Here is an 18475-nt window from a genome sequence, read left to right as displayed (position 1 = left end):
TTATGGCCGTGTTAACAGCAGACACCCGCCACGTCCCCGTAATTTGCCGCGAATGTGTTGGTTGCATGGCAAAAATAAAAATAAATCATAAAAAAAGAAAAACAATTACTCTGCCTGTTGATTTTGCATCTTATAAACTCGCTGTGGGAACCTTTTGCGTTTTATAGATGCCATAAAATCCGTTTCCACACACTCGCGTACAGGCGCCTCGTGATAAAGTATGGCTCAGAAATCGAAGTTTGCGACAAGTGCTGCGTTTTTTCTTTCTCAAGCAGCCAAGAATCATTAATATTATGGGGAATTCTTAATTTGAACCAGTCAATTTCGCCTATGAAAATATACTTACTGAGATCCGATTAGTGTGAGCGAGTTGAAAGCCTCGTTGAGCTCGGCGAAGGTGACGAGCGTCAAAGGCGTTAAATTGTGGCACTTTAACTGATTGGAGTGAGTCAAAGACGGGAATTGGAAGCAGGTGACTACTGGTGGTGGAGAATATAATTAAAATTTTAACCGAACTGCGCAAACAACCAAAATAACACAGCGAAACACATAATTCTCGGATGAAAACTAAAGTGAAACATTTAGAAAAACTACATTTATTCTGCCATTGGAAATATTTTGATTCTCACACGATATATTCTCATTTAGCTGCTATAACTCGACGTATGCCTTCTCCATTTACTGATCTCTGTATCTAAGCTATCTCAATCAATCAATAATTTGCATATTCCATTAACAAATTAATGAGTCTATGGGAATGTGTGGAGCACTTGAAAAATGCATTGTGAAAGTTGAAAGGTTATTGAGAGCTAATTTAATTCTATAGCATTTATTTAAGCTCAGGTGAGTGTTTCGAAATAAAATAGTAATTCTAAGTATTCTAATAATTCTAAATTTAAATGGACCGCTCGAAACAATATTTACACGCAAAGTGACCTTCCAAAATTCGAACTTGAGGGTTGGCATTTATTTTGGTGGACAACCGCAAAACGCAACTGAATCCCAGATCTTGACCAACTCAAGTCATGTAGTTTTTCCCAAGCGCCACACAAGTCTAAAGCAAACTCCAAGTGCATTCTGTGGCCTCGGGCCAAAGTCATTAAATGGCTAATCAGTTGGAACAACTGTATTCCCTTTTGGCCGCCGCTGAGGGCATGTTCCACCTCCTCCCACGCAAACACACAGATATTCGGCAAACAAATAGCCAAAAATACACATCTGAGTTTAGTCATGTGCCTGCTAATTGGTCGGTGTCAGCTCCAGTGATTGTACGTGTCGATGTGTCAGCCAACCGCTGACTGTAATGTCTGCCGATCATATTCATGATCATATGTCATGAATCCTAAGTACATAAATATATGAATCATATTAAAGTGCACTATTTTTATACCCGTTACTCGTAGAGTAAAAGGGTATACTAGATTCGTTGAAAAGTATGTAACAGGCAGAAGGAAGCATTTCCGACCATATAAAGTATATATATTCTTGATCAGGATCAGTAGCCGATTCGATCTGGCCATGTCCGTCTGTCCGTCCGTCTGTCCGTCCGTCTGTCCGTCTGTCCGTCTGTCCGTCTGTCCGTCTGTCCGTATGAACGTCGAGATCTCAGGAACTACGAAAGCTAGAAAGTTGAGATTAAACATACGGACTCCAGGGACATAGACGCAGCGCAAGTTTGTCGATTCATGTTGCCACGCCCACTCTAACGCCCACAAACCGCCCAAAACTGCCACGTCCACACTTTTGAAAATTGTTTTGATATTTTTTCATTTTTGTATTAGTGTTGTAAATTTCTAACGATTTGCCAAAAAACTTTTTGCCACGCCCACTCTAACGCCCACAAACCGCTCAAAGCTGCCACGCCCACACTTTTGAAAAATGTTTCGATATTTTTTCATTTTTGTATTAGTCTTGTAAATTTCTAACGATTTGCCCAAAAACTTTTTGCCACGCCCACTGTAACGCCCACAAACCGCCCAAAGCTGCCACGCCCACACTTTTGAAAAATGTTTTGATATTTTTTCATTTTTGTATTAGTCTTGTAATATTCTATCGATTTGCCAAAAAACTTTTTGCCACGCCCACTCTTACGCCCTCAAACCGACAAAAACTGTCAGTGTTGAAGATTCTCCACTAGCTGAGTAACGGGTATCAGATAGTCGGGGAACTCGACTATAGCGTTCTCTCTTGTTTTTGCTTAGAAAACTGTGCAACAAATATTCAAAAGATTGCTGGAATATGGTTCAATTACATGTTTCTGTTCGATTTTGTACTTGCTAAAGTTTGTCACGAGACTCACTTCAGAAAGAACATCACGTAATCCAATTTACCTCTCCTATTACTCTGTTAACTTTACACCCACACAAAAATAATTAGTTAAAAAAAAATTGTGGTAACTTTACATGCAACTGATATTTTGTATCCTATTCCTTGATCTTAAACATATTTCTTACTATGATGTCTAATAATTAAGACTACATGTCACCTTTTAATATTTACATATTTGATTTGTTTATTGTTATTTTATTTATTTCCCAAATTGAACACATCACCGCCCCTGTTCTAAATTCCGCACGGATTTGGCTATCCGATATGGAGAGAAAGGATTTCCGGTACGCAGACTTACATACGGAAATTGAATAGCGCTTTTGTTGTGAAACCCTAAAGGTAGGCTTCATATTTGGGTTAGAAGTTCGACGCCAACCCGCTCAAGATCCACACCACAAGAAATGCAACAAATTTTAAATGTTTATGTACAGTTTATACATCTCCATACATATCAACCTTACAGACTAATTGGGGGTTTTGAATTGTTAATTTTGGTACAAATTGCACTAAATCAATGCACTTCATTGATCGATTGAAGTTCTTCGGTTGCCTGACTGGTGGGCTGTGTATGCTTTAAGTACAAAAATCAATTGTGTTTGGAGGCACTTAAACAAACTTAGCCTATTCTGCTTGATTGTAGACGGCGACATTGTTTCTATTCAGTTTAAAATAGATTTTAGCAACTAGGAAGGGGGTTTTGATGCTACGATTCACAAGCTATCACTTGGACATATCACAAAACGTGGTTTGGCTCTCTGCCCCAGTTAACTGGGGAGTCTGGAGCAGGATCACCCTCTCACGCTGTTCGACAGGCATTGGCATATTCCACACAATCGTGCAGGGTGGGGAAGATCTCAAAAGGTCCTTCGCTAAGGGCCATACTGTGCACGAGGGTATCGTACACCCGATCTACGGGGCTAGCTAACAACAAACGGGCTCCTCGCACCTTCAGCTCCTTGCTCAGATCCGTCAGGGTGCGGCATCCCGCCACATCTATGTGTCCTAGCATGGAGAAATCGAGGACGAGCACCTTGAACGCACCAGATGTCTCTTCTAACTTGCCATTGATCGCCTTGCCTCCGTTCTGCGATACTGGGGAATAACTCGATTTGCTGCCCTTGCTGGGACTATTGCTATTGCTGCTGCTGACTTTCGTTAGAGGAATCTTATCCAGGCCCACGGCTTCGTACAGAGCCCGCCGGAAGAACAGGCTGGTGGCAAAGTTTAGCGATCCACTGTAGCGGAAGATGCGGACTTCGGGAACCTGCATGGCGTTTCGGTGCTGGTTGAGATCCATATAGATGCCTGGGGCCTCTGGCATATAGCCCAAAAGGCAGGAATACGGCTTCAATCCCTTGATATACAGAGCCAACAAGGAAATGCAGATGCCAATCAAAAGACTGTAATATAATGATAAACATATTATTGTTTAAATGCAAAAATCAATATACAATTCCAACTAACCCAATATCAATATCGATGACTACAACGCAGAGGAAGGTAGATATCCATGTGAACATCTCCAGCTTGCCCTGCTTGGAGAACTTTTTCAACTCCTTCGCCTGCATAAACATCGGTTTCAGTGCCACTATAATGACGCCAGCCAGAACGCACTGAGTGTACGCATACACAAATGAATAAAAGTTGCAAAATAATTAAGCCAAGTATAAGACTCACCCTAGGCAAACTGCTGAAGAAGGGTCCGATCCATATGAGAGTGACGATCACCAGCGAGGCGGAGACCAATGAAGCAATCTGTGAAACACCACCAGTCTGATCCTGGATCACGGATCTAGACAGAGAGCACGCCATGGGAATGCAGGAGAAGCAGCCGCCAACCATGTTCCCAATACCCATGGCGAAGAGCTCCTGATTCGGCCTGACCTCGTATCCATGCTTCTTGGCGAACGTTAGGCCCATGGACATGATTATGGAGTAGGTGACGATAGCAATGGCAATCGAATCCACAGCCACCTTTGGTACAAGATCCAAGCGCGGCAGAGCGGGCTCCGGTAAGCCCCTGGGTATATTTCCCACTGGATTAACGTTGTACTCGGCATAAAGGTTAAACCATTTGGAGATCAAAGTGCCACCGATCACCATAATCAGCTCCGCAGGCAGGGGAAAGCGGCATATTTTACTCAGTCGCGGCTTTAAGATCTCATTGCAGATCATCATGAACACGATCACTGCCACACAGAAGCCAAAGTTCACAAGATTCGTTTGCGGCACGCCCTTGATCACGTCAATAACGGTGTATATGATCTTGAATGCGCCCTTGTGGCGGGGTACTGAGATGCCCAGCACATCCTTTAGCTGGGCGGTGACCACGTGACACGCTGCAGCAGTGGTGAATCCATTCACCAGAGGTTCGCTCAAAAGGGATGACAGGGTTCCCAGTCTTAGAAAAGCCATTAGGAGCTGATAAAGAATTAAATATTATTATATTAGACAAACGTTTTTCAAATTAAATTCTGTAAAGATAGCTTACGTTTACGATTCCCACGGTAAGGGCCAAAGAGGTTGCCACCTCTGTTTTTCTAATGGGATCCACATTTAGAGTCGAATTTAAAAGTTGAAGAGGAGATATAGTGGAGATATTCGACAGCAAAGCGGAGCCATTAACTGGCAATATATGAGGGTGGTCATCCACATTGGCGAACGTATCCACCACCTTTGCCGTCATCATGCTGGCCACCGCAAAGGTGCCGATGGAGATGTGCTTGGAGGTCCCCAGGAACATGTAGGCCAGCACCGGAAACACGGCCATATAGAGGCCATTTCCTGCCGAAACTCCCGCCAAAATGCCATAAGCCATGCCATGGGGTATGTTCATAATGGCGACGGTGAAGCCGGCGATTATATCGCCGGGAAGATCTCTCCTGGGTGAATACTGGGGTAGCCATTGCAGAATGGGAATCACGCCGGTGAAGAGGGCAAAGAAGTTCCAGCTCTGCCAGCAGTTTCGCAGGGAGGAGGGTATGCTCTTGTCCCTGGCCGCATATCCCGTTTGCTTTATCACCACCTCATGGGTCAGAACATCCCGGTGAATGCTGTACTTCGGCTGGATCTTCAGCTTGCTTGGTGCACTGCCACCGTTTCCATTTGTGTTATTATTGTTCAGTGGTTTGGTTCTGCAAGGTGGAAGAAGAAAGGTAAGCATCTCTAAAGCGGCTAACAATCTATATAACTCACTCTGGACTCTCATTATCACTAGGCATTTTGGCTATATCTTCCACTACTTCTATGTCTTTTTGGTTCCTTCCGAGTTCCACATTGGTGTCTGTAAAAGGATGAATGCGCAGGTCGCGCTGGAATTGCAACTGCCTGAAGCGTGAAACTGGGCAACTTGGATTCAGATTTGCGTATTTGGGTTTCTTGGGTATTGTTCCAGTGCCTTTGATTGATGGGATGTCTTCGGTATGAGCAATGGGTACTAATAAGGTGCCAGATTCGTTGTTGATATGTGAATCTTGGAAATTGTTCTCTATTGGTAAGTAGCGCCGTCTTTTCTGGCGATCGCGTAAGTCTTTTAATCGCTTCCAAGCTCCTTTGGGCAGGGTTTGAAGATGGTGTTTCGGTTTCTGAAAACGAGAATTAAGTACATTAGGTGCGCTGAAAATGTGTATCCAATATCGCTTTATAGAGGCTATAGATTATGTGATTCATACGAAGTTTAATAAAATCTATTTCTTCCAAGCGACGCAATGCTCAGTGTTTAAACGTTCGCAACTTAGTGAAGTACATTTTGGGAATCAACCAATTTCTAATTTTCAATTCATCTTATCTGAGCGCATTGAAATTACCCTTCTAAAGCTTTTAAAGATCTTTAAGTACTTGTCTTAATTTGTTTTCTTATCACCGTTGATACTTATAGTAAAGTACAAGATAGTAAACGGAAAACTTTTCGGCAATCCACTTAAAACTTATTATCTTAAACACTGAACCGAGTATTTCGCAACACCAGTTAGATAACATCAACCAACCGCCACCGATTAGCATCACTTTGGAAAACACGGAGCAACTAACCCTATCAAACTCGACACACGACTGAGGCATCCATCATCACCTTTCGATAATTTATAACAATATCCCCGAATTCTTGGACATTTTTAGATACAGTGAATCGTGATTCCATGCCAAATGCTAATTGGTTTAATGATTTGATCAACATTTGTTCCTTGGATGACCGCAAGCAAGTCGAACTCATTCAAAGTCCCTGAAGAAGTTCTCGCTATCGGCCATCATTACGCATACGGCTTTCGCAGCGACGACAAGTGTCGAGCGTTGACGTATTTCCTAGAGATGTTCATCATCAATTACAGTCTGGCGAAAGCCACTTGCTAAGTGCTCAATAAAGTAACACACACATGCGACAAATGGGATAACAGTAGACGGCACTTTGCGCGTTTTGTCATTCGTTCCATTGGCCCAAACCATAATCACCTATAATAGTCGGTTCATTGTAGTAGATAACTTTTATGACCAATGTCTTAGATAGAACCAACAAATATCAGTTCGAGGGTTTATCGCGAGCAAATAGTGTAATTAGGGGATAACAGAACAGCTGAAAGCAAACTCGGCTACAAAAAGTAGGGTTGTACGAGATTGTTCAGGAATTAAAGTGTTCGCGCGGTTTGAATATAAAGATCTAACATCTATGCAGTCCCAATGGTTAACGAAACATATTATTTTATATAATCAAAAGCATATAATAGATTTTAGAACAACTAGTCAGCACAAATGAAATGTTGCAATCCCACACCCGCGATTACTTATAATTCCACTCTTTAAAGCCCCGTTACCAACTGACACAATTCCTGCTAAGTGACCACGAAATGGCACTCCATAAACCAAAGCAAACAACTTCATAAACCGGATCCACAAAGTGGCAGCCAGACATAACAACAAATACGACCAAAAATATATTTTCAAAGCTGTGTGCGGCAACGCCACTTGCATCACAAATATATTACTTCCCCAGCTTTTCAGTTGCGATCTGCTGAAAACCTTGCCGCCAATGTCAAGTTCAACGATTGACTGAAAAAACAAATGTAGCGACAGTTATATGCTAAATATCTGGAATCAATCAGTGGATCAAGAGATCACTGGCCTACCGAGATCAACGGGCTAAATTGCATTTGCATTTGAAATGAAAGCATGTGAATTGAATCCCACACAGATTATTCTTAAGAATAAACCATCACTCTTTCTCCATCTATCAGATACTTTAAATAATTTGTTATTTAGTAATAAAGTTTCTAAGCTAAGTATATATTTTTGTTGTGGATTTTGTTACTAGCAATTTATTGTTTTATTCACCAAAATCGGTTTTTGTTCCACAGCTTGAATTGCCAAAATCGACAGTAATTGTTTGTTTCTCCTCTTTTCGCTCGATTTTCGAAAGTAATGACTAAACACGTATTTGCCCATAAAAACGAGCTTATTATACATATATAAAACAAACACCTTCAATCCGGTTTAATTGTGATGCCCCTGGTTCATTGTTGTACTGCCGGCAATTGTGGGGGACCTCATTAGTTCTACCAACGAAGCGGTTACTGTGAAAACATAGTGCAAAAAACGGGATTCCACATTGGGCCCAATCCAAATGGCTTATGCAATGGGCCCAAACGCACATGACCAAAGCGAGATTAGCTCAAAAGGGAGTCGAAGGGAAGGAAATAGCGTTATATACAGGTTTATGTATATATATATACTGGAATCGCTGCTGAATTCTTATCGAAAGTGTCCACTCGGCTTATCAGCAACACGAGCACTAACATCAGTCGCGGTAATCAATGTTTTAGCCTCGGCACAGACACAAAACCCCTACTTCATCCCACTAAAACTTGTGTTTTATTAATGAAATCTTCTAATTATTAGCATTCATCGGGAAACAACTAGTTCTACATACGTATAAGTTTATATACAGATGCTATTTTCAAGCTTAAGTTGTCAACCGTTTTAAGTTTAAGGCTGTTCTGGAAAAATGACATATACTTTAAGTTGTAAAAACTGGATTTAAGCATTTCACATTTTTTAAGTAAGACCTCACTGTTGGCTTTTAAGGCTTTTCGTTTCCAAGTTTCGAGAGGTCGAGTTCAAAATTAATTGAAAATACGCATACAACTACAGTCGACAGAATTTAACTCGTCATGTCATGTTCTGCTATATAAATATAAATTCAGGGGGATTTCAGACAGGTGTTTGTCGATATATTGACCCGGCTCTTATCAGTAACTAATGGCCATGAAATAGTTACAGTTTGCTTCAGCAATCCCACTTTTCTAGCCACCATATGCACTGCGTTCGATATCAGAATGTTGATTGCGTAAGTGGACTCGGTGTGAGTGTCACAGATAACGCAGACAATTCTGAAACGAACTTGGGGTAATAAAATCGGTGGATTGGAGATACGTACTTCAATCATGTTGATTGAACCGCCGTGACTTTTACTGACGCACTTGCTGTTCCTGCACCGACTTCTTTGTTCTGGGTAATGGAGAAAACTGAGGCAAATACTAAGAGTCGGATCAGATCTGGGGTCTCCGGTTTCCCCATTCAGCTGATGCTGTCTACTTGATGTGATAAAGCTGACGTTGAAGTACATAAACTGGCATTTCTTGGCTAAATATTTGTCCGGGTTTTGGAGAAAATTTATAGAGCACGCGAGCGTTTGTATAACATTTCTTTTTTATAGAAATAATATAAAAGCTAAGCACTAGCTCTGTTTTTATGAACTCAGATTGTATTTTTAGAAAGATGGTAGGCTTCCAAATAATCATGACAATATTTATGTACATACATATGTATATAGTAAGTGCCTTGACTGAATCATTCAGGCAAACAATTATGGTTGTCCAACAAGATATTTCACAAGCAAGAAGTGAGTCACTTTTCATTTAGCCCAAAATAAATTGATAGAAAGCGTTGGCATGCGCTATTATATTATCTTTTTTCTGATAAAGCGAATTGACATTTAGTGACCCCTTTGGCATTTAAAGTCGCAGTAATGAGTTCAAGTATAATTCATAATATACATTTTAAGCTCCTTGTGTAAATAGCATACGATTTGTTACAGTTACGATAACTGTTCGACTTTTAAAAACGTTACTTTAAATTCGTACTATTCATGTTGATAGCCTGACGCTTTCCTTATGATTCACAGAGTAAAGAAATTGAGACTCGAAATTTGAACTGCACATTTGCACACATTGTTCAAACATAAATAATATCTAGGGAATAAACCAGCAGCGATTCGCTGTGTAAAGTTAACAATAAGGTCGGACCATATTACTCCATGAAATAATTTGTTTTTGGGGTTGGTTATGGAACTATGTATGTACATATGTATATAGGGCATATATTTGTGGGCCGCGCCCTTATCAGCAGATTAACCCTTGCTGGCGGAGTCCAGTTTCATCATCGATTTGACCACTGGACTGCAAACAGTGAGTGCTACTCATTCCCCCGATTATGTTTAGCTTCCGTTGGATATGAATTGCATTCATGTTCATCGGTTGGACTTTGAGATTCCCTTGTTTAGCTTCAGTAGAAGTGCTGGCGCGGCAGTTGGCAGATTTTTTATATCTCTTTGTTTAGATTTCGATTGTGCGGCATTTATTTATTTTCCTGTGGAGGGGGAAAGTTGGGGAAGAATTGGGGCTGCAACTTTTTCATTTTCCCTACTGTGCGCACGCACATTTCCCTACATCGGACAACGCAGTGGAAAGCAACCAAGTAAAATCAATTGAAACATCGTTGATTGATCAACAATGATTTGAGAACTCAATGCGGCAATATTTATTCCCAGATAGAATTTTGTTTTAAATACAAAGATTTTTGTATCATTAGTTATGAAAATAAATAAATATATAACTTATACATTTAGGTCTGATATAAGTTTCTGTGTGTGCGCATTCTTCCTCTAAAGCAAGTTTATATAGGCACATGATACATATGTGATATTTCCCGGCACAATATGAGTGTTATCATTAATCCCCCAGTTTCCCTATTGGTTACTATAGACATAAACTTACGCCAAGGCAGGTGTGAAATTGAGGGGTTTTACTTTTGTGCTCAAGGCCCTGATTACTGGCAAATTTTACAGCTCACGTATAAGTGATAAATTTTAAAAATAATCAGAGTAAATGACCGATTGTTTGATAAGCAATTCACAAATTTTATATACTCCTTTTGCTCCGTTCTGGGAAAACAAAAGGTACAATTTTATATTTTCCAAACATTGCTTATATAAGGATTATAGAAAATATACTGAGTTCACTGATTTAAATATGGTTGTGCATTCATAACCAACAATTTGCACAAATATCCAAGGGGAATTTTTTTTTAGAAATAATTGCTTTTATTATTGTGCACTTTACGTGTTACATAGTATATTCATTTTTTTCAGACCATAAAACCAATTAGTTTCCATTCATTGTTTGTTTTCCTCAGAGTGGTGGGCTTATCAACAAATCCCAATAAATATAGGGTATTCCGAACGGGCGACGCGACAGGTTGGCAAAAAGTCGCCAAAACGGAAGAACAACATCCCATAACGCTTTACACACTATACTTGGATGTACATAGATGTACATATACATATGTACACCCGATGACTGTGTGTCAAGTGCAAGTGCACGCGAAAACAACAAAAGTGGGCGAGGGCGGGGGGGTAAATTTGGGTGGGAACGAGCAAATAAAAACAATAAAGCCAATGAAAAAGCAGCAAAGTACACAATTAATGTGATTGTCCCAAATTGACGAGAAATCGAAAGGCAAACGGAAGTCAAGAAATGTTGGGCAATGCGAATGAATGTGAAAATATGTCGAGAATGGACGAATCTTTGTGGCTTTTGCTTTTACCTTATTAAAACTATGTACATTAATTTTTAGTTGGCACTCAATTCGGTTGCCAACGAGTACAGCTGTTGCTGTAGTTGTTGTTGTTTTTGTTGTCGTCTATACGCCGTTTTCGATTTGTTGGCACCTTCAACTTTCGATAGTGCCTTTGTTGTTGTATCACTTGTTGCCAATAAAAGATTGATTAACACTTTTCTGGCGCATGCATCGCAAATATATTGAACTTTGAGCACTCTTTAGCGACTTTTTGTTCTGCCAAAACGATTATCACTTATATAAAACCGGCTAAAAGGCCCGCAAATTAATAGCCACCACTATAAGCTCGCCTTTGTTGTTTCAATAATATTTATTTTCTCTTATTTAACCGCGCACGTTCATTATTTCGTTTTTCTATGTTTCTTTTTATGTTGAATAGCGTCGCTTGCGACACACGTAAAAGTATTTCTCTGTCGTTATATATGAAAATGTTGCTGCAGTTGTTGTTTTTGTTGCTAGTGGGGGGTCGAACGCCAAAAAAAGATGCTCGCGCCAAAAACTAAGAATTTGGAAAATCCGCGACGGAAGCAAAACAGCGTCCGACTGACCCAGTAAAACTGAAGAAAAAAAGTTACGAACCCACAAAGCGGGAAAAGCTTTGTAAGCTTTCCGATAAACAGCTGTTCCCGATGCCACCCAATCTATCGGTAAAGATATCGTACTCTAACATATTCTGATTATTCGAAAATGTTTCGACTAAATAAATAAAAAATATGAACTTAGGCGAGGCAATTTTTCGACAAGCTTTCCAATACTTGTAGAACTTTCATAATATGAAAATATCTCATAATGGTATAATGCAGTATATTTAACGACACACGGAATTCAGTTTCAGAAGCCTGTGCATACACTGTTCCGCATTCTTTTTTGAATTGAATTAGTTTATTCATTCAACCTATTTAAAAGAAGGAGCTATAAAAATTCCATAATTCATGTTTCTAACGTTATTATATTAGAACGTGTTGCATTATAGTGGAAATGCTTTCATTTATCTGTTTCTCCTTTAGATTTGGTATTTTTCCGTCAGCTGATTGGTATTTTTGGGGTGCGACAAATACGGCTACACTAAATAAGAGGAAGAGGTAGCCATGACAACAAAACAAGTTGTTTCTGATAAATCCTTAACTTTTCACCGGCCGCTCTGGGAATATTAGCATAAAGTAGAATCGAAAAAACAGATCGTCGGAATGGACAAGCCCCAGCTGATCGAGCACCTCCACGAGGCAGTCCCCTACACGGTGTACGACACGAAGTGGGTGCCCCTTTCGGCCAAGTTTGTGGTTCTGGGCTCCAAGGCCAACGGGCACGGAATCATGGACATTTACGAACTGAACCAGGATAAGCTGGTGAAGGTGAAGTCGGTGGAGAAGAAGGTGGCTTTCAAGTGCGGCACCTTCGGAGCAGCTTCGCTAAGGAACCGTCACATGGCAATCGGTGATTTCGAGGGCAGGCTGCAAGTTCTGTAGGCTTCATAACACTTAAAACCCTTGGAAACCTCTGTGACATTGGTTTTTTGCAGGGATATGGAGCAGCCAGATCTTCCGGTTTACAATGTAAAGGCTCACAGCGGCATCATCAACACCATCGACGCGATCGGCGGCACTCAAATCGATTGTGGTGCTCCGGAAATCGTTACTGGCAGCCGTGATGGCGCCGTTAAAGTCTGGGATATCCGCCAGGGGCAGGCTCCTGTGGTGGACATGTCGCCGCCGCCGCAAATGGGCGATGGCATTAACAACAGCGGTGGCCGCCGGGATTGCTGGGCCGTGGCCTTTGGAAATACTTACAACGCTGAGGAGCGCATCGTTGCCGCCGGCTATGATAACGGGGATCTAAAGATCTTCGACTTGCGAACCCTTTCTGTACGCTGGGAGGCCACCATGAAGAATGGTATATGTGGCCTGGAGTTCGATCGCCGGGACATTCCCATGAACAAGCTGGCGGTAACCACTTTGGAGGGCGGACTCCTTGTCTTCGATATGAGAACCCAACATCCGACCAAGGGATTCAGTTACGTGGAAGAACGCAACGCCGGACGAAGTGTGGGAACAAACGGCGTGATCAGTGGTCCAAAAGCCACTGTGTGGGTAGTTCGTCATCTACCCCAGAATAGAGATCTCTTTCTTACTGGTGGCGGAACAGGCTCTATTCGCCTGTGGCAATACGAGTATCCCGACAGGAGGGTAGTTGATGACTCCGATGGAAACAAGTTGGGAGTGGCTGGAGCACTTAACATGGTAAGTGCAGCCACTTTGAGCTCTCAGCCGGTCCACTGCTTCGACTGGCATCCGGACAAATTGGGCCTAGCCGTCTGTGGAGCTTTCGATCAAAGCGTGCGGGTTTTAATTACCACCAAATTAAACACTTATTAGAGGGTGGACATCAAAAGAATCCCATAAAACAAATGCCTCATACTTGTGATACTGGATTATGGGTCAATCCTTAGGTGTATATTTTTATGAATACAATTTCAGTGCACTTATTGCAAATGTTGAAGCTTTCAATGTTTGCTAGATAATAGAAATAAATCCTCAACGCTCAAAAGCTTCCCAAATCAGAAAAAACTGGATTATCTGCTTGATCTAAATTATATTACAAATCAAAACTTAGAAATCTTACAAATACATCATTAATAAACATTTTCAAAATGGCTTTTTTATTTGTGAAGCAATTATAAAATAGTGTACCTATTCTTTCGGAGTTTATAACTAAGATCGGGACACATTCATTCGCTCCTGGACAATTTTTGTCAGATCCTCGATGCGCTTTTCTAGCTGCTCCACTTTTGACGTCTGTTCTGCCGGCACATCCACATTGATGGCCCTCTTCAGTGCATTCAGACAAGATGTGCCCGCCAATCTGGCAGAATTTAGTTGAGAAGTAATCATCACCTCACTTTCCTCCTGGATGTGCTCTTTGATGGCCGCCACTGAGAGATCGCAGACCTCTAAGCAAAGATCCAGTGCTTTCAAGGCGTGCTCCGATTTGGTTTCCCAGCCCAAATGTTTCGGTGTGTACGCGCGATAAGATTTTACCAGTTTCTCGGCCTTTTTCAGTGGTGATTGGGCCACCAAGGCTGCCAGTTCCCAAACAAGAGGCTCGTTACCATGTTGAATGCTCTGCTGTCCCAGCAGCTTTATGAGTCTCTTGATCAAAGGACCTGAGCCGGCGGGGTCCTCCTTGGAAATTCCGTAAACAATACGGGTGAGCACTTCCTGGTCGAGGTAGTGCTGTTTTAGCTCCGCCATGCGCTGGTAAGCCCGCATTGCGTCGTCCCAGTGGGAAGTATCGACGGACACCAGCATGTGGTTCTCCCAAACCTTCCAGTTGCTGTAATTACACTTCAAGGCCTCGCCAAGAACGCGATGGGCCCGCTGTTTGTCACCCAAGTTAATCAAAGCCTTGGCTAGATTGTTCCAGGACTCGAAGCCATTGGGTTCCAGGTGGGTGTAAGCCAAATAATATTTGACAGCCGGCTCCCAGCGTTCCAGTTGGATTGCGCAGTAGCCACAACGCAAGAGAATCGCTTCCTGCAAGTTGTTAATCTCGAGCGAAATCTCGAAGTGATCCATTGCCTGGGCATAATCTGCAGTCCTGTAGAAGTGGTTGCCCCAATAGGCTTGAGCTTTTCCACTTGTCTTTTTGGAATACAACCAAGCCTGCTCGTAGAACGAAGGATCGTCGATAGCATCGCCAAGAAGGCAGTAGAGCAATGCCGTGGGCTTCTTCTCCAGCTCCTGCCTGATGATCTCCGCTGCCTTGTGACGGAGTTCCAGACTCGTGTAGCACTCGATCACCTGCTGCCAGGCGTGTATGCGAAGACAGATGTCCAGAGCTGTCTTGGTCATGCCCAGGGATCGCAGCAAGTCCACAAGCTGCAGCTGTACTTGCCACTTGGGACTCAATTGGGCAGAGAACCCGTAGGAGAGTCGGGATCGAAGCGATAACTCCTCCTCGGAAGTGTCAAGCAGCTTGACACACTCCTCGCATTGTTTCCAGCTGCGCTCGACTGTCCTTCTTTGATTCGATTCCTGAAGGCAGTTTAGCAGAAGAGCTGACTGACGGACTTGGAATGGTCCATGCTCCTGGTAGAGCAGCGTTTGTGTATACGGCTCCAATTGCTCATCCGCAAGGCGATCCTTGGGCGTCGAGCGTTTCAATTGTTTACTGCAAAAGGAAAAATATAAGTATACCAGAAAAATAATACAGCTCATTGCCCATACTCACACCTTTGCCAGCACCAGAGCTTGGAGCACACTGGGAAGCGTCATTACTTCGTTGTCCTTCAGCTCCACAAAGCGTATCCGCTCCAGTCGCGTGTCATCCTCCAGCAGAAGCAGTTTGGGCAACTTGGTCGCCTCATTTGTATGGACGGCTGCAGGCAGAAGCTGCTGCTCGTTTAGGTGCTCAACTTTAAGGCAGAGCTGAGGCAGAGCCTTCTGCTGGAACTTGGTGCGTACCCCTAGTAAGCCCTCAACTTTCAGCTCCACCTGGAGATGCTTGCATAGTTCATCCAGTATTTGGGAGGCTATTTCAGAGCGATGAAACTGCAGGTAGCCATTAGCCAACTCCAGTAGCAGCAGTGATTGCAGTTCCCTGCTCTCAAACTGGTTGAAGTGAGCCTGAAGATGTCCAGCTGCTGACTTGAACTGTTCATATAGGGAGGCCGCCAAATCATCCAGGACATGCTGATGCAGACAGAGCAGACGCAAGCGCCACCAAATCAGGACCTATATGTATTGCTCATTAATAAGCGAAAGTGAATCATACTGAAGCCTACAAACCTTTGATTCTGGATGGTTTTCTAAAAGTCCCTGAAGAATTTCCTTGGCAATAAGTAATAGTTCTACAGATTTTACATTCGGATTCAGTTCCTCGCCGCTGGCCTTCAGTTTCTCCAGTGCGTCGAGTTTCTCCAGTTCCAATTCACTATGGATTTGTTGGTACTCCTCCAGTTTGTCAAAGGGTCCAGTAAAATTGTTCTGAACAAAGGCGAAGATCAGGAGCAGGAAATCCTTGAGCTGTGAGGTGGGATCATCTTTCAGATCTGGCTTGCCTTGCGTCTGCCGGCGTTGAAGGATCTCCCGGAGATCATCTACTGTCCACAGTTTTTGGCGGGTCCACAATTGACGCAGTGCCTCATCCGCTGGTAGATCTATGGGCAGTTATTATAGCATGTATTATAGGCAAACCATTGTGCTCGTTGATACTTTACCTTCAACTGCCACCGCATCGTTGAAATTGCATATATAATATTCACTGAATATATCGGCCACCATTATAGAAAGAAATTGTGATGAAATTGTTGTATTGTTTGGACAAACAATCCACGTGCTTCACGAGCTATAAAATACCGGCTTGATTTAAAGCAAAGGTCCAACTTTATGAGAGAAACTATACTGGTTCGAACTTCCACAGACTTTCAGGAATGAATACAACCTTAATGCAGCTGTTAAACAGTCATTTAAAGCGTGTTTCTAGAATGTTTTTAAACCGTGCGGATTGTTTATTAGAGATGGCAGTTCCCAAATATTGCGCAAATAATCAGCTGATACAAAATATCGCCACTAAGGGCGGTAAACTTAAATGATAATAACTTTTTACTTTTACCAAGCTGATCCTTTCATCATTCCCAAAAGTATGTTAGGTCTACTTATGCGTATATTATAATTAATATTAGCAACTAAATGTCAATTATATTATAAGTTAGATGAATTTACGGGCAATCAAAAAACTAGCAGTAAATCTTGGGCTGATTTCAACAAGTAGTTTGAACTTTCGAAGGTATTGAGGTTCAGTATTAAAAATACCAAACGACCTGCACAAATTCGTTAGCCAACACTTTGTGTTGGCGGTAATTTCAAACTCATCCGCCAAGCAGCAAATTAAAAGCACAGACATTATTTTTAGCCGTACATTAGCTAAATCCGCTCTGCGCCGATTAGTGCTGCCTCAATTTCACATAATTAGACGGACTTACATCATTGACCAAGTCGCGACGGCGCCAGTGCGCAAGTTCATGTTTCATTTAAATTGCTTTTCAAAATAGCTGCCCGCCGCACTTGATTATTTGATTATTTACATAAGTCACATGAAGCGGAATCGTGAAATGGCCAAATTTATTTTTAAAGATTCTTTGTTATTATTGGGGGAGTGCAGGGGAACTACCGATGATAGAGCGCAGCTTTTTTTTTTGCAATTACCAGAACACACAGTGACTAATACACTGACGGAGGTAGCTTCGAAAAGCTTGGTGGTATTTTATTTTTTACGTCTTAGCCGCCGCCGTAGCTTCTAAATTTAAATTTCACGGTCAAGGTCGTCGATTGGCGTCGCTATCGGAGAACGCGCTGTGTTGTGTAGGTGAGGGGGTGGTGGTGCGAGTGGGGTGGGGTGGGGCAATGGCAGCGAACACAGCCCCCGAAAACGCAGTACAGTTGCTGGCGGAGACACAAAAGAAATCGTATCTGGCAGATACTTTGTATATTCCGGCGAAACCCAATAGCACAAGATGCGATAAAGGGTATCAGTGCCATTTAATTGCGATGTGTGGGGCTATCTGCGAACACTTATCGCCGCACGGAATCTGATTGAGTTCAAGGCTGCCATGACCAAACAAATCCGGTGGTAAGATAAGGGTGGTATTTCCCGTTACCAACTAATTGGTCTTTAATGCGGCTTATTTGAATGGAATTTTAAAAGGTTACACAGACTAGACAAAACTTTGTTATTGATTCTTAAAATTAAACAGTGAAGTTTGAACTAGGTGGAACTAAGTAAAACTAAGTATAAATAGCTTAAAATTTATTAAGATACATTTATGTTTAATGTTTCTCAGCCTGCGTCAATAAGTTCCTGATTATGTTAATGTTAAATAATTAAATAATGTTTTTTAAGCCAATTTGGGCAAATATTATTAAACTTTAAGAAAGTGCAAGGCTAATACATTGCCACAAATAATTATAACAAATTCTATTTAAATTATTTCTATTGCTTTCTTTTTAAACTCTCAAGATTCGAATTAAAAACTTTAAGACATGAGCTTTTTTAACGGCTTGCTTTCTTTCGTCTCTTAAATGTATTTCAAATTCGAAATCCACCACACAATTGAAAGAGATGAAGCTTTTTTTCTCTGCAATAAAAGGTACTCTTCATTGTGCCGTATCTCTTTGAATTTCTCGTTTTCTGCTGAGCTTGGCTTAACTCGTCAGCCAAAAGTTTTTGCCGTTTTGGCGCGATTGTT

The 18475-nt window shown here is 41.8% G+C and overlaps 3 protein-coding genes across 3 annotated transcripts; 1 reads left to right on the top strand and 2 right to left on the bottom strand.

Annotated features, from left to right (window-relative positions):
* Positions 1-2736: 2736 nt before the first annotated feature.
* On the bottom strand, positions 2737-8810 carry LOC122615847 (sulfate anion transporter 1). The gene is made up of 6 exons (XM_043790994.1): positions 8753-8810; positions 5524-5912; positions 4820-5462; positions 4006-4749; positions 3793-3941; positions 2737-3728 (listed from the first exon to the last, which is right to left on the bottom strand). The coding sequence occupies exons 1-6, from the start codon at positions 8759-8761 to the stop codon at positions 3125-3127; spliced, it is 2538 nt and encodes an 845-aa protein (XP_043646929.1). The 5' UTR covers positions 8762-8810; the 3' UTR covers positions 2737-3124.
* A 3503-nt stretch (positions 8811-12313) lies between these two features.
* LOC122615732 (dynein axonemal assembly factor 10) lies at positions 12314-13785 on the top strand. Its single transcript, XM_043790811.1, has 2 exons — positions 12314-12694; positions 12752-13785. Exons 1-2 carry the CDS (start codon positions 12420-12422, stop codon positions 13602-13604), a joined length of 1128 nt encoding a protein of 375 aa, XP_043646746.1. The 5' UTR covers positions 12314-12419; the 3' UTR covers positions 13605-13785.
* Positions 13786-13854: 69 nt separating this feature from the next.
* On the bottom strand, positions 13855-16747 carry LOC122615731 (tetratricopeptide repeat protein 27). Its single transcript, XM_043790810.1, has 4 exons — positions 16448-16747; positions 16017-16387; positions 15460-15962; positions 13855-15399 (listed from the first exon to the last, which is right to left on the bottom strand). The coding sequence occupies exons 1-4, from the start codon at positions 16509-16511 to the stop codon at positions 13941-13943; spliced, it is 2397 nt and encodes a 798-aa protein (XP_043646745.1). The 5' UTR covers positions 16512-16747; the 3' UTR covers positions 13855-13940.
* Between the last annotated feature and the right edge of the window lie 1728 nt (positions 16748-18475).

This window comes from Drosophila teissieri, chromosome 3L (genome assembly GCF_016746235.2).
Source record: "Drosophila teissieri strain GT53w chromosome 3L, Prin_Dtei_1.1, whole genome shotgun sequence".
Lineage (NCBI taxonomy): Eukaryota > Metazoa > Arthropoda > Insecta > Diptera > Drosophilidae > Drosophila > Drosophila teissieri.
Note: the sequence above shows the minus strand (reverse complement) of the source record. Positions and strands in the feature narration are given on the sequence as shown.